We start from the raw sequence: 17,164 nt of genomic DNA on the forward strand, positions 1-17,164 counted from the left end.
CATATTAGAGATAATTAAAGTACATGTGTGCACACATACACACATGCGATAATCTGTTTACCTTACTAAAAGGGCTATCAGTTATCTATTAATAATAATCTATAAAAATCATCTAATAATATATTATTATAGCATGATGGACCACTTAATTCTATTACCCACTAACCTGCCATCTTAACTGGGCTGAATTGTGCTGTTGTTCTGCTGGCCTTGCTTGAAATAAATCATACCGTTGTGTATATCTGAAAGCTTAACTGGAGCTGGAAATACAAGATAACTTTGTTACATTTCTGTTATCTTTGTTGTGATAGTCGGAACATTTGGAGAGCTGGATAGGTATGTCTTTCTCTCTGCATGGTCTTAGCAGGGTATTCACACCTCTTAATTTGGTAACTTGGATTTCCAAAGGGAGGATTTCAGGAGGACAAGGCCATTATGCAAGTATAATCAAGCTTCTGCTTGAATCATGCTTGTTAATATCCTGCAGGACAGACAAGTTTATCTGACCTGTTAAAACTGTTGGTACTTATATTTCTGGGTTGCTACCTACAATGATAACTCCCAGTATCTTGGATTCCATGCTATGAGTGATTGAAAAAATAGTAATAAGATCTATTATAGATCAACTTTGCTATGGTCTTTTCACTCAAATTCCACAGTCTGTATATTTCTTGTTACATTGTTTCTATATGAAACTGGTATAATGAAAGAAACAAAAGTTTTCTGTCTGAAGTTATAATGTTATATTGCAGTAATCAACATAGAAATGAACAAAATTGTGGTTTGGAAAATTAGAGTTAACTTTTGGAAATTTTAAATTGTCCAATAGGCTAATTTATTGAAGTATTGTACTCTAAGCTTTTAGTAGCATACTACAACACAGAGATACATTTGCTTATAATAATTAATACATAATAGATTTCAGTAATATATTATTTCTTTTGCTGATTTTAGGAAAAGTTTCTTCAAGAGATTTTGTTGTGACTTTTTATTTATTTGATCTGAGCTATCATTAAGTAATTTCAGGAATACTTGTACCCTGCTTTATGGCGATTGAACTTGGAAAAATTCAAGAGTCTGTTAGTGATCACAATTTTTATTAAATATTTTTATAAGGAGGAGGATATTTTGGATCTTCTGGAACAATGTGAAATTGACGATGAGAAGTTGATGGGAAAAACTTCCAAGTCTCGAGGACCTAAGGTGCAGTACCTCAAATTTCCTTAGTAGCAAAGTAGATGCTACTAATAAGCACAGCTGTTTTCCCTTTATATTTTGCCTAAGAATGACTGATACAACTTTCAAGGACTATATATCAAGAACTATATCTATCCAGTGTAGATGGAGTTGGGAAGATAATGTTACTTACACTCGGGCTTTGTTCATTTCCCTCATTATTGATACTTCCCCTAATTCAAGTGAAAACCCTGAGGATCAGGGGCCAAGAAGAACCTAGAACCTACTAAACTTATTTTATACTCAGTGTTAAGTTTTCTGCATATCTCTAGATACATATTTATTGGAGATATATGTAGCACTCTAGGAAGTGAGTCAGGACTCCAGAGGCCCTGTTTTTGGTATTCCAATGATATTGAAATTCTCTTACATAAAATAGGTTGTTTCTAGGACTAAATAGAATACTGTCATGCAGGCAAAAATGGACAGGTGTTTGCTTTACCTTCATCTGCTCTGTGACATCTAGTGTTTTGATATATATTAGAGTCTTTGCTAGTAGGGTAGGAAGGAATTGACTTTGTAGTGTTGTGGAAACTTTTCATTCTGTTCTTTCTACTTTATAGTTCAGCAATAATAAGCTTTTTGTTATGTCCTTACACACGTCATATTGTCATGTTTTTGGGCTTTTCCTATGTCTTAGGAATGCCTGAGTTAAAAACAATCATTCATTTGTTGTTTGATTGATCGGAATTCCCTTCTAATCCAGTTGAACCATTACTGCCTTTGTGAAATCTTCCCTCACTCTGCCAGTGAGACTCAGATCTTCCTTCCTCTTCTCCTGCTATACCACAAAGAACAGTTCTAAAGAGCTGTTGTGACAAATAATTGATGGCGTGTTTTCCTTAATTGGGCTCATAAATTCCTTCAGACTTAGAAACATATTTTTCTTCTTTTTATTTCTAGCACCTAACATATACGGCACCTGGCACTTAGTAGGTTCTCATAAGCCATTAGTTAGATTTTTGAATGTGTCCAAAGGATGTCACTGGCTAGTGGAAGACAAATGGGTGAACACAAAATCAAGGATTATTATAGGTAGTTCTGTAATAAAGGGTGTAGAAAGTACTGCAGTAGCATAGAGAAGAAAATAATTGCTAGACTGTATGACGTCTTATATAAAAGAAGCGCCATATGCACTGGGTCTCGAATGAGTAGTGTCTGAACATTTCAGTGGGCTGGAAGGTTATGTGGGGTAGGAGGATCATTAAAGGCAAAGCCATGGAGGTGTGACACTGTGTAATTGTTGGAAAAACAATGAAGAATTTGGTATGACTCAAGTGGAAAGTTCTTGGAGAGTAAAATGGTGCAAGAAGAACTGGTGAAAGATACATATCTAGTGGAGACTAGAGAGCTGGGATGTCAGCCATTTTTCTGAATTATGTGTTTTTTGTTGAAGAACTGTGGAAGCTGTTGACAATTCCTTTGGAACAAATAAGAGTATCTGTAAAAGTAAACAATTCCATGAGTGGAAACATTGGGAAGATCTATGCTTGGTATATTAATTGTTTCAATTCAGTAAAAGCAGATGTGAGTCAACCTAAGGGCAAATGCAGAGACCCTAAGATAGCCCTTTGCTTGCTTATATCTTCCTTTACTTCATCAAATTAGGATTATTCAAATAAAAATCTAATTTCCTGAAGAACAGAATTCATGTTAAAAATCTTTTCACTTCCCTTATTGATTAGTTACTATAGTTATTAAAAATGCCAGCAATATTTCACAGTGCTTAAAAGCTGCATAATCAGTCTAAAGTAAAAGCATTTTATTCTTCATTCTACACAGTTGGCTTTTGAGTAAGCCAAACTTCAAAGTAACCTTTCCTGATAGCACATGGCAAACATTGATTTCTACTATCTTTATTGGCAGAAGAATGATTGAAGATAATTAAGGTTAAATGAAACTTGTATGAGAAGAAATAAAAACTTTTTACATATTTGAGAATCTAATAATATTAACTGGCTTCACAAATAAAAAATATTAGCATTGTTCTTTCTTCTTCAGTTTGTTATTATTTACATGGGTATTTTATAATTTCTTATACCACTTACATATTTTTAAAATGACCCAATTTACATTAAAATTGGACATAAAACGTAGTAAGATTTGTATCATAATTCAGTGGCAGTTTTGCAATTCCATTTTATAGTTAATGTACTGTTTAGTGTTTATACAGCTGTGATTTTTTTTTTTAAAGATTTATTTATGCATACAAGAACTGCGGTACAGGCCAGAGGTGTGGGGGGTGAGAGGATTCACCAGAGACACAATGGGGGGCAGATTGACTGGAATACACTGCTGCAGGGAGTAGCAGGCGAGTCAGGAGAGGTCTGCTGCACCATGTGGGTAGCTCCCTGGCCAGCCAGGGGATTGAACTTGTGCTGCAGTGGCTGCAGATAGCTTCATAGGTTGCGTCTTAACCCCTTGCGCCACCAGCGAGGCCCCAGCTATGATTTTTTATTATTTGAACATTGTCTTGGTCAAACAGTTCCAAATGCATATATGACATATAGGTTCAGTTATCCATTTCTTGTTGTGATTTTTATAGGATTAAATATATTATCATGTAGTCAAGTTTCTTAAAGTTTAAAATGATTTATCTACATGAAGTAGGGTACTACTAGTCAGCCTGATTGTGTTACCACCTTCTGGGTATGCTAGACTTCAGAAGAGACAGCCTCTCTGTATAATTCATAACTGTCAAAATGTTTGATGATTGTGTTACTGGTAAATGTTTTTATGCATATCACTTTGAACATTGTTAGTGCTCAGTAACTATTAGATCTCAAAAGAAGAACATACTTTTAAACTCAGTGTGGCACCTCAGTGTACTACTTCCCTGCTTTGGTTATTTTTTAATCCTTTGCAAAGGCAGTACATTTAAGATCATGTTTTGGCTTAATATGTATTCCAGGCACTTCATAAAATGCTATTTCTCTTTATCTTTCATCCTACACTGTTACACAAGAGGATACACCTTATTTCAGTGAAATCTTATGGTAACCAAGGATTTTATTATGGTGTATGCTAACATCAAAACGTTTTGTTTGATTTAACAGAGAAAAAGAAACTAGTATACAACTGCAGGGACTTTTCCCAGCAGGAATGAGAGGCATATGGTGTGTGTAATAAATAGTATCTTAGAATGACTAAGTTACAAAACTGTCTTGTTCTTGGCTGTGCAAGAACAAGTGAAGCCCTCCCACTTTCCCGTCTTTGTTCATTTAGTGGCATCATTAGAAGCAGATTGATTGGAATGTTTGGAGATAAGTGATTCTAATAGAGATATTGGAACACAATAGCTTGGCATTTTGAATCCTTACTGATTTACCCTCTACTTGGTGTACCTGTCCTCTAAAAACCTCATGCCATACTGATTTTTATACTATAGCACTAAAAAGAAAATGTTTTATAGGCAATGAAAAGTAGTGTTGTTCCAGTATGGCCAGAAGGTATATGTCAGAATTAGGAATTCTCTGAGAAAAGGCATGAGTTGTTTACAGGAAATTTGAAAATGGACAATTAACTAAAATGTTTTATTGTAAAAATGTACACAGTGAATTAGGCAAAGAATACCTTGCTTCTTTTTTTTTTTTTAAAGATTTTTATTTATTTATTTGTTTGTTTGTTTATTTATTTACAAGCACTGGGTACAGTCAGAAGCACGGGAGGGTGAGAGAATTTACCAGAGCCAGAGCCGGGAGCAGAGCAGGCAGAAGGACCGAAGTACACTGCTGAGGGGAGCAGAGGGCGGCAGGAGAGGTCTGCGCACCATGCGGGACCCTCCTCCGGTGGCCGGGGAGCAGCCGGGGATCGAACCGGCGCTGCAGAGGCTGCGGGCAGCTTCGCAACCCAGCGCTCAACCGCTGCGCCACTGGGGAGGCCCAATACCTTGCTTCTTAATGTGTATTATTATATTGTAAATATTGTTTTAAGATGTGTACTTCCTTTATTGATAGTGGTTTATCTTATAGTGGTTTATCTGGTTACTTATTCTTTTTATCCCTTTTCTTCTCTCCTTATCTTTTCTCACTTTCATAAGGACATACAGTGCGCTTACAGGCATCTTTGAGTGACTGTTAATATGAATGAGAAAATGAAAGGACATCTTTGAGACTTGATGAGTGATGAGTAAACTGTAGAATGAAGAAAAACTGATTGTATTTCTGATTTTTATATTTTTATTGTAAAAGTTTTTCCTTTTGTTATTCTTTGTAGATATTTGTTCCTTTATGCCAATCATGAAGAAGCAACATTTTCTGCATCATGACTGAGCTATAGCATTTAAGGAAGACTATTTTGCAGGAACAGAAAAATTAGTGAATGTCATTGCAGACTAATAGCAGAACTGTAGCAATAGTACTTTGGGAGAGTTTTAGCTTTCAGTGAAAATCAGCAAGCATATATAGGAAATTGAATATTCTAACTGATATGTTAATAGTCTTTAAAAAATTCTAACAAAATAACATTTCTTTCTACTTTAGCCTCTGTCTTCTATGCCTGAGAGTACTGAGGTAATGAGGAGGAAGTACTACAGCAGTGAGAGCAGTTACGACAGTCACAGCAGTTCTTCAGAATCAGATGAAAAAGAAGACTGCCAACATAAGAAGAGAGAAAAACAAGTTACATATAATCATAAACAGCCTAACCCCTACAAATTAATTCAACAATCCAGTAAGTTATTTTCTTCTAATTCGGTTGTTACGTGAAGGATTATGAAACTGAAATTACTGATCTCAATAAAAGACCTTGGGCTAAATGAACCCTTGTGTGTGAGCAGACCTGAATTCAACCCCTCCTTCCCTAACTCTACCAGGGCACATCCCACAGTCCCTTTCAGGACCTGCATATAGGAAACAAAAGTGAGGAATTAAGGATATCTGAGATCCATTCTTCTGTATTCACAGCTGTTGCTAAGTGCTAGATTTTTGCATGAATTTTATGGAATGTGTCACGTGACTGACCTGTCCATTGCATTCTAATTTAAAACAATATACTCTTCTATTCCTGCTTTCCCTACCTCCCTTTTCACTCATTTAAAAAACAAAAACAAAAAACATTTGGACAATGAACTAAAATGTTTTATTATAAAAATGTCCACAGTGAATTAGACAGGCAAAGGATACCTTGCTTCTTAATGTTTATTATCTGAGTAGATAGACTTTCACACAATTGTGTGAGCCACACAATTGGGAAGTAGGTTCGCCATTTGTGAGCCATGCAGTTGTGAAATACTTCACCACCTGTCCCCTCCCCCCATCCCCCCGCCCCATTTTCATCATGAATAAGCACTGAAGTCAGCACAAAACTGGAGAGTTACCAGCTGACTTTTCTGTATCCTTCCTTTCCTGCTTTCTTTTTTTCCTTATCACAGTTTTTCTGTTTTCCATTCATTCCTTCTTAGATTCCTGTGTTTCTTAAAGATGCCTTAGGTACTTTCAGTGGGTCTCTGTCTAACTGTGACTGTCTCTTTTGAAAGCTGACCTGGTCCCGCCTAGGTTTTATCAGTTTTTGACCCCTGTCCTGTTGCTTAGTGTTTGCCTCTAGTAGCAGCAGGTATTGTCAGAGCATTAAGAGTAGGGCTGAGAAAAAAAAATGCTAAGATTCCTATGGCTCTAAGATTGTTCTCTGCTCTTAGACCACTAGATTAGTAAATTGAGATCAGATAGTATAATAAAAATGTGATACAGATTTAAAGTATGTTTTTAAGTGTGAATCCTGATTTTATAAGTAGGCTAACTCAATGACATGTCTTTTTTTTTTTTTTTATTAGTTACACAGTTTTTGTAGTCATTGGGAATTAGAACAAGGGTTTCACTTTGTTTTATATTCTCTCTTTAATCTTGCAGTAAGGAATATCATAACCACAATTCCCCTTGAGTTTTGTTGATAAAATATTGCTGATGACTGGGGATAAAATCAAAATTATATGTAACATTTTCTGTTGTAGAGAGTTTACTTAGGAGAGTCAAGCCTGTTATAGCTTTAATGAATATATTTTGGTTTGATATAAGATAGCCATATACAAAATTATATAAAATATATTTTTTAAATACTTTGCTTGGCAGATTATAACCATTTTTTACTAATCTACACAAATATCATGGGCATGTCTAGCCTATTGAGTTATTTTCTCTGAATTTCCAGTGTATGTTGGAAAAAAATGGAAATCTGCAGAGTTAAAAGAAATTTTTCTTGGGCTTGTGTGATCAGGTTATGTATGTCTAAACCTTCACCTTAAACCCTCATAGAACAGGGATGAGATATAGATTTTTTCCCATGCTTTTGGGTATTTTCCTCAGTAGAAGTGTGGCCAGGGGTATGTTCCCCGCTCTAGAAACACTGTTCTTTAAAAAAAAAAAAAAAGTGTGATTTTTTTTTAGGTTCAAAAGGAAGTTGATATTTGGAACAAATGGAAGTGTTTTTTTAATAAAAACATCTTTTATAGCTTCAGTGAGTATCCTTTTTTTTTGTATTCTCCAGAACCTAAATGAGGGCTCTTATCATCTATTCAAAATATACTTTAGAAATACATCCCTAAATATAAGGTTTATGTCCATTACCTTTATAAAGGTTTAAATTTTTTTCAACAGCTAATGAAGAGAAATATTTGGGTATTCAACCTGCCTTCATGTGAGTTTTATTAAATTATTTAATTAATGGAGATTGATATATTCCCCAAACAGAGAGAATATAGAACAGAGGGTAGATAGAATATGACTAAAACTGTATACATTTTGTTAACACTGTATGGTATTTATTTCCCTGTGTTAAGTATCAACATTTACCTGGAATAGTTGGTTCTCTTTTTAAAAAATTTTTTCAGTATCCTTTGGGGAAGAAATTCTATGGTTTTCCTTAGTTGTTTGGTCTTATAGCATCCCTTTAGATCCTGCCTTTTCTTTTTTTAACTTACTATTACTCTTATATATTTAATTATATATCTAAAATCCATTACTATAATCTTTATGTTCTTTTATTTATTTTTTCTTATGGACCCTAAATTCTGTAACTTATCCATTTTTCCTGACTATTCTCTAGATGCCTTTCCATCCCTCTGTATGAATCGATGTAAAATATTCTATCTCTTACCTATACACAAGATTCTAGTAAATGACTGGTCTAATCCAGGAATAGTGGATGACATCATCAAGTAGGGAGTTCAGGATTTATACTTGAACTTGGTCACTTTCTTTTCATGTGACCTTGAGAGAGTTCTTTCTCTGAACTTCCAGGTGATGGATGGAGATCCTACATTAGAGGATTAGAGGGTTTCTGTGAAGATTAAGATAAAATGAGCACCTAGCATGATGCCTGTCTTATGGAAGGTGCTTCATAAATGTTAGTTTTCTTTTCTTAAGGTTCCTTTGTGTCATGTTTTGAGAATATTGCATTAAGTATTAATCACATGATAGTCATTACAAGATATGACAGGGCTTCAGTACCAAGTTCAACTATTTAAACTGAAGAATTACTCCAAACTCATATTCTTATGATAATGCCTATGCTTTGACATTTATTGTTAAATACAACTGTTAGTTTATATAGACCCAAATAGAGTGGAAACTTCTTCTAATACTATATCTCTTCTCCATCATCATTAGGCGCCATAAAGCGTTCAGTCAGCTGTCCTCGGTCCATCACTGCTCAATCAACTCTCAGTGGGGACAGTCGCCCCTTTTCTGCTCAACAAATGATAACAGCACCCCGGGCAACTTCAGGGTCTCGATCACATTCATTAAACCGTGCTTCCTCCTATCAGAAGTATCTGCCTCCCACGAATGATACCAGTTCTGACTCTCAACAAGTAAGTCATCTGTTACACTATTTGGCTATTTCAGGGTACACTCTAGTAAGGATTTAGGTGGCATAGGGGTCAGCTGGGTGGAAGAGAGATTGACCCTCAAATCCTTTCTATAATTCAACTTGTGGTCTTCTGAGTGGAGTTATAACTTAGTATAGCCTCTAAAAAGGCAGACACCACTATATTACAGATAAAGAATGGATACTGCAAAGAGCATTTTATTTTCTATTTCTGATGGAGTGGGCAAAGTTTACTTAAAGTCACCTGAGTAAATATATTGTTTTGCAGTATATTATGTGGTACATCTGTAAATTTGGAGAAATTTGTTACATGAACTTTTCCTTCATGTGACTATTGATGAATAAGTTAGAAATTGATTTTTTTTAAAGATTTATTTATTTATTTATGCAAGCACTGGGTACAGTCAGAAGCATGGGAGAGTGAGAAAATTCACCAGAGCCGGAGCAGGGAGCAGAGCAGGCAGACTGACGAAGTACACTGCTGAGGGGAGCAGCGGGCGGCAGGAGGGGTCTCTGCGCCATGTGGGACTCTCCGGTTGCCAGGGATCGAACCGGCACTGCAGAGGCTGTGGGCAGCTTCGCAACGCAGCGCTCAACCGCTGCGCCACTGGGGAGACCCTAGAAATTGATTTTTAACAAATTCTTTTTAGAACACTTAAATATGATTGTTTATGATGTTTCTGTTTTTTCTTTTAACTGAGGTAACATTTGGTTTACAACACTATTTATGACTAGGAAGTTTAGGTTCACACCTTTTCAGATGTATGTTACACCACACCCACCACTAAGGCAAATTATTATTTGCTTTAATTTATTTTAAGATTTATTTATTTATGCATAGAAGAGCTGGGGTATAGGCCAGAGGTGTGGGGGCTGAGAGGATTCACCAGAGACAGAGTGGGTACTGAACAGGCAGATTGACCAAAATACACTGCTGAGGGGAGCAGCGGTCGAGTCAGGAGAGGTCTGCTGCACCATGTGGGTTGCTCCCTGGCCAGTGTGGGGGCCGGGGATCGAACTTATGCTGCAAGGCTGTGAACAGCTTTATAGGTTGTGTCTTCACCCCTTGTGCCACCAGGGAGGCCCACTAAGGCAAATTAATACGTGATATTCCCTCCTTAGCATGAATCCCAGAGAGTGGATCTTAAGGAAGTCTGTGAATTTTGCTATTAGTCTACTTGTAGTTGTTCAAATACAAAGCTCAAAGGGATTTATTTAACTAATTGATTTAATATGAATGTTTCCAAAGGGTAGAGCCTAGAAAATATTAGTGAATGAATTTTTCTTGGTAACAATGAATGATATACTTCAGTTAAAAAAAAAAATAGAAACCTCAAAAATGTTAATATCTTTTTCCTGTTCAATTCCATTATAAAACAAAGTCTAAAGACTTATCAATCATAATTAATATAAAATTTTTAAACAAACAATTGCCTAAAATATATGTAGCAAAAGAAACTGACCAGGAAGTCAGTTTTAAATAATCATATTTTTATTTTAGCACTTTGAGCTAAATAAAATACAACTTTGTGTAGGTGTGAAAGACACTGTTAGGAAATCAGCCATTTAATCCCAAGAATTTAATCCTGAAGATAAGTGTAAAAAATTATTTTCTTCCTTTTTCATTGTTCTTTTTTTTCCCCAATTAAATCTGCCTCATTTTCACCTAGAAATATCTTTCAGATTATAGTGGCACAATGAAATAAGACCCCCTCCAAATATCTGTATTCTTTCAAATTTAAGAGTGAGTCTTTGCAGCAACTGAGAACAAAAGAACAAGAAGCCGCTATGACAAGTCAGACCTTATTTGTTCTCAAGGACATGAGGATCCGGTTTCCAGGAAAATCCGAGCTAGAATCAGAACTCCTGATGGAAGAAGTGAGTATTTGATTTATATAAAATTCCAGGAGCTCATGCTCTTTATTCTTTAGGAAATATTAAAATTTATTGACTGATGCCATTTTTCTCGATAACATGGTAAACTTAACTGATACTCTTTTCAACCCGTTTTAGGCAGTATAGGGGTTATTTAAATTAATATGATTCTTGAGCAATGAGATCACGTTCCTAATCAGCAATACAAATTTCTAGTGTATGGTCCTATTTTATGGCTACCACTGTTTCATCAGTGAGAATAATCTGTGTTACATAATTATTATTCCTAGTGAATATAGAAATAAAAATGCATCTATACAGATTAAGAAAGAAGGTGCATGGAATGAAATGTAATGAAAAAAGTAGAGCTCTGGGTATAAAATATTAAGAATATTTGAATGTGACACCTTGATTGATTTGGGTCAGATTTTGAAATGATTTTTGTTGTGTTTGTTTTTCTTGTTAAACACTCATTTGCACCATCCAGTGGAACTTTCTAAAATGTAGAGTTCTAAAATTCGTGTTAAAGTCAATTACTTCTAATTTAGAAAGAAGGTCTAATTATGAACATATTTTTGGCAAAAGAACATTTCTTCATTCAAAATTCTATTTCTTCATTCAGCTACCCTTTTCAAATTGTCATTTTTAGATGATCCTTCATAATAAACTTTGTTTTTTGGTCTCCCACTTTTTTTTTTTTTTTTTAATTTCCAGAGGAGAAGGCACCATCTGGTGGCCAATTGTAGAATAAAACCCACAGCCATGAATGGCCTTTTTCAGTTTTCAACATTCTTTAGACCAGTCAAAAGCAGCTGTGTAGGAAAAAAAAATCAGACAATAATAAAATTTTTTTTCATTAAAAAAATCAATAGTTTCAGTTTATATTTTGTAATTGACACAGGTATAATCAAATATTGTGCATAGTGTTGTTATATAAATATATATATATATTTTAAAGTGAAAACTATATTGTTTGTAAATTTGTTGCTTCAGGAGAAAAGGAAGAAAAATATACATGTTTAAAGCATGCTGCATATTTTTTATTTACATGTTCACTTAATCAATCAAGTTCTAAGTAAAGCTAATAACTTCGTACTAGACATTTTATACCACCTTGTAAAATTAGGTAGAAAAAAGTTAATCAGAAAATAGAACCAATATTTGTGGCTAATGTGATTGTTTTCTGAAGAACATACACGAACTAATGAAATTAGCAAAAACATAATCATCTTTGACATTAAATTGTTTAACTTTATATTCACTCCATACAGTAAATATTTGTTTGCTTTAGTATATACGACCACAGCATATATACGTATACATTTTTAAAGATTTGTTTTATTTATTTTTGCATATAAAAACTGGGATGTAGGCCAGAGGTTCAGGGGGTGAGAGGATTCACCAGAGACAGAGTGGGGAGCAGAACAGGCAGATCTGAAATATACTGCTGAGGGAGCAGCAGGTGAGACAGGAGAGGTCCCCTGCGCCATGGGGGTTAGTTAGTTTCCTTGCCGGGGATTGAACCAATGCCCCAGTGGCTGGATAGCTTGATAGCTCTGAGACTTTAAGCCCTGCGCCACCAGGGAGGCCCTAGAACATACATTTTTTATTCAATATTCTGTTATCTGGTAATTGCAACTCACAATTAAAATGGAAAAATGGCTTGGACTTCTTCTCAAACTTAATAATATACCTGAAGACATTTGAATTTTCTTTATTGGTGATTGTTTGCTTGGTAAAACAAGGAGCAAATGCTTTGAATCTTGATTGGTTCTTTACCTTAAGTTAGGAAATCTTTGTGTGTGTCTTTTTTATGAAAGTATACAACATTTATGCAAGAAATATTTTAATGCTTTCATTTCACAAATGAATTAAATTGATTTCAATTCATTTGTTTATTTTTTATTTGTTACCTTTGAGGAAAAATTTTTGAGGAAAATTCTCAGTTTCTTAATTTTTCTACCCCAAAACAGATGATTGATAACTGGAAGTTTCATAAAACAAAGGTAGCTTCATACTGGCTTATAAAATTGGACTCTGTAAAACAACGAAAAGTGAGTAATGTCTCCAAACAGGTTTGCCCTTTTCCAAATTCATGGTCAAGCTATGTTTGTTCACTTGTTCAACAAATTTCATTTGTTTACTTATGTCTTCAACAGATATTTTATTCTGTACCTACTATATGTGCATAATACACATATTTACTTGTACAACAGATATTTTTTTATGTACGTACTATGTGTCAGGTGCTATTCTAGGTTCTGAAGATAAAAAACATGAATTAAATCCCCATATTTTCATAGACATTATATTTTAATAAATGCATTTCATAAGCTATATCATTTATATATTAAATTATATACAGCATTTTTTATAACATTTATGTGTATTAAATTATTAAATTTTATATAACATAAATTATCTTAAGATTTATCTACTTTACAAAACAGTGAATCAAGATGAAAAACCCAGAAAGTAACATTTGTGCAGAAACCTAAATGAAGTATAATACTGTGCATGTATCTGCAGTGTGTCAAAGGGGAGTGCAGCTACAAAGACTCTGAGACAGTCTTGATGTGCCTCTGGCATAGAAAGCACCATTTCATTTCCTTATTTATAGATCAATTATTTTGTGCTGGTCAATAGTAAGTGACATGGTGGTGAGAGATGAGCTTGGACGAGATAGGCCGTGCTCAGATCACAACTTTATAGGATGTGGAAAGACTGGGCTTTATTTTAACATGGGAAGCCCCTGGAATCTTGAGCATGAGAGTTACATAGATTGGTTTATTTTATTTTTATTCACTTCATTCATTCATTCATTCATTTTTGACTTCCTCCTACATGGACTCATTTATAACTTACAAGAATCATGAGAACTGCTTGTGCAGAATAGAACTGGTGGAAAGAGGATGTGGCAGAATAGAAGTAGACACTAGCCAGAAGGCTTTTAAAGTAATTGAGGCAAGACTATGGTTCCTTAGCTAGGGTGGCAGTTAAAATGCATCCAACAACCCAAAAGAAGAGAGGAGTAACACAGGAAAGAGAGGTGATAGAAAATCCTAGAGTCACAAACTGGGAAGGAACATTTATTCTAATAAGAGGAGGAAAGGCAGAGTCTATGGCAGCGTGCTGGCAAGATAAGGTTTTCTTCTGATGGGGAGGGTCTTTGGACATTTGAGGAAGGAGTAAAATGTATTGACATCTGTCTTGGAGAGTGGGAGGAGGATGTGACCAGAAGCCTGAGCATGAACATCACACATTCATTTTTTTTGTAGATATACTATTTTAATAGTGTTAGTAAAATTGTATTCCTTCAGTAGTGTAAGCTATCATTTTCTCTTTCTAGTATTTACTGCTAATAAATTAAAACTTGACACTGATCAAACAATGACTTTTATTTTTTAAAATTTTTTATAGCTTTCATCTGCTTTTTTTTTCTTTTTCTTATTTTTTAATTTTATGTATTTTTAACATAATTTTTCTTTTTATTATTTTATGTATTTTTTACATCATTTTTCATTTTTTGCACAATATATGCATTTTCATCTTGGTTATAGTCCCCATACAATTCCCACCCCCCTTATTTTGACCCTACACCTTTTCCCTCCCCCCCCATAGTGTGTCTGGTTTATAGTTGCTTGTTGATTTTGATTTTTACTTTATTATAATTAGTCTTTTTCCTGGTCCCTTATTTAGGTTTTCTGAATTCCCGCTATGAGTGAGACCATCTGGTATTTTTCTTTTTCTTTCTAGCTTATTTTGCTGAGCATGATCCCTTCCAGCTCCATCCATGTTGCTGCAAATTGCATGAGTTTATCTTTTTTGATTGCTGAGTAATATTCCAGTGTGTATATGTACCACATCTTCTTGATCCAGTTATCTATTTTTGGGCATTTGGGTTGTTTCCATAGAGTTTAGCTATTGTAAATAGTGCTGCTATAAACATAGGGGTGCAGGTGCCCTTTGGAATTGATGTTTCTGTGTCCTTTGGGTAAATACCTAGGAGTGGAATTGCTGGATCATATAGAAGCTCCATCTTTAGCAAGTTGAGGAATCTCCACACAGCTTTCCATAGTGATTGGACCAGTTTGCACTCCCACCAGCAGTGCAGGAGAGTTCCTTTTTCTCCACATCCTCATCAACATTTATTGTTGCTAGTTTTTTTAATATGTGACATTCTTACTGGTGTAAGATGGTATCTCATTATAGTCTTGATTTGCATTTCCCTGATTACAAGTGATGTTGAATATTTTTTCATGTGCCTATTGGCCATTTGCATTTCCTCTTTGGAGAAGTTTCTTTTTAGCTCTTCTGCCCATTTTTTTTTTAAAGATTTATTTATTTATTTTACAAGCACTGGGTACAATCAGAAGTGTGGGAGGGTGAGAGAATTCACCAGAGCCAGAGCGGGGAGCAGAGCAGGCAGACTGATGAAGTACACTGCTGAGGGGAGCAGCGGGCGGCAGGAGAGGTCTGCACGCCTTGTGGACCCTCGCCTGGCGGCCGGGGATCAAACCGGTGCTACAGAGGCTGCGGGCAGCTTCGCAACCCAGCGCTCAACCGCTGCGCCACCGGGGAGGCCCTGCCCATTTTTTTGACTGGATTATTTAATCTGTTTTTGTTGAGTCTTATCAGCTCTTTGTAGATTTTTGTGATAAGTCCTTTACATTAGTGTTGAGTGCAAATTTTTTTTCCAAATCTGTGGGGTGTCTCTGTTTTGATTACTGTCTCTTTTGCTGTGCAGAAGCTCTTTAATTTGATGTAGTCCCAGCTGTTTATCTTTGCCTTCACTATAACTGCTTTGGGTGATATGTCTTTAAAGATGATACTGAGGTGTATATCATGTAGTGTTTCACCTCTATTTCCTTCTATATATTTTATGGTTTCAGGTCTTATGTCTACTTCTTTAATCCATTTTGAGTTGGTTTTTGTGCATGGTGTGAGGTAGTAGTCAAGCTTCATTCTTTTGCATGTAGCAACCTAGTTTTCCCAGCACCATTTATTGAACAAACTTTCTTTGCTCCATTACATATTCTTTGTCCTTTTGTCACAGATTAGTTGACTATAAATCTGTGGGTTTATTTCTGGATATTCTGTTCAGTTCCATTGGCCCATGTGTCTGTTCTTGTTCCAGTACCATGCAGTTTTGATCATTATGGCTTTGTAGTATAGTTAGAAGTCTGAGCATGTGATACCGCCATTCCCTTCTTTTTTTTTTTTCAGAAGAGCTTTGGCTCTTTGGGATTTTTGGTGGGTCCATATGCATTTCATCAATATTTGTTCTATTTCTTGAAGAATGTAAAACAATGACTTTTATTGTATTTTTCTTTAATTTTTATTTATTTATACAAGCACTGGGTACAGTCAGAAGCGTGGGAGGGTGAGAGGATTCACCAGAGCCAGAGCGGAGAGCAGAACAGGGAGACTGATGATGTACACTGCTGAGTGGAGCAGCGGGTGGCAGGAGAGGTCTGTGCACCATGTAGGACCCTCGCCCAGTGGCCGGGGATCGAAACAGCACTGCAGAGGCTGCGGGCAGCTTTGCAACCCAGTGCTCAACTGGTGCGCCACCGGGGAGGCCCCAGCAATGACTTTTAAATTACATACCTTCATCTGAGTAAACTGAACTCACTATTAGACATTAAGTCATTCAACAAACAATTACTTGGTGTTCTTCCATGTGCAAAATACTGAGCTGTTGTTGAGGAGGGTATACAGCAAAACTGGTAACAGAGGTAGATTGCAAAACATACTGTAAGCTGTGAATACATGCTCACCAAGTCACTGATGGTGGTCTTGATTTAAGGACCTTTTATTGGAGTGAGAATTCTGAAGCTCCCCAATTTCATGTACTTTTTGTAACCTCGATTATAGAGGAGACTGAATGAGCTGCTAATGAAAACAAAATATTCTAGATACAGATGGAATATTTGTAAGATATTTATACATGATAAATGTAATGTTTCAGATGGGTGGAGTAAAGATACCCCCCCCCCAAAAATATGATACTGAAATGATAGACTATTTAAGAAATTAAGTTGGGACCTTATCTCTCACCACATACAAAAGTAAATTCTAGAAAGATTACAGTTTTATATGCAGAACAGGAAAATATTACAAGCTTAAAAGAAAATATAGATGGCTATGTTTGTAATTATAGATTGTGGAATCAAAAGAGACCTAAAACCCAAGAAGTCTTAATGGGTAAGACTCACAGAATAGATTACTT

At 35.5% G+C, this 17,164-nt stretch overlaps 1 protein-coding gene across 10 annotated transcripts in view; it reads left to right on the forward strand.

Annotated features, from left to right (window-relative positions):
* The window catches only part of TTLL7 (tubulin tyrosine ligase like 7), a 121,508-nt gene that overhangs the window by 76,452 nt on the left and 27,892 nt on the right, over positions 1-17,164 (forward strand). For 9 of the 10 annotated variants that reach the window (XR_008550147.1, XR_008550146.1, XM_037498139.1 and 6 more), the window contains exons 14-18: positions 1,117-1,203; positions 5,718-5,907; positions 8,838-9,040; positions 10,801-10,935; positions 12,906-12,986. Coding sequence is in view for 8 of the 10 variants with exons in the window: in XM_037498139.1 (XP_037354036.1) it covers positions 1,117-1,203; positions 5,718-5,907; positions 8,838-9,040; positions 10,801-10,935; positions 12,906-12,986 (696 nt within the window). In the remaining 2 variants the exon portion in view is untranslated. The remainder of the gene's footprint in view (positions 1-1,116; positions 1,204-5,717; positions 5,908-8,837; positions 9,041-10,800; positions 10,936-12,905; positions 12,987-17,164) is intronic. The other variant, XM_054690888.1, reaches the window with a different exon arrangement.

Source organism: Talpa occidentalis, unplaced genomic scaffold, assembly GCF_014898055.3.
Source record: "Talpa occidentalis isolate TD23 unplaced genomic scaffold, MPIMG_talOcc4v2.1 talOcc4.9, whole genome shotgun sequence".
NCBI classification, from domain to species: domain Eukaryota; kingdom Metazoa; phylum Chordata; class Mammalia; order Eulipotyphla; family Talpidae; genus Talpa; species Talpa occidentalis.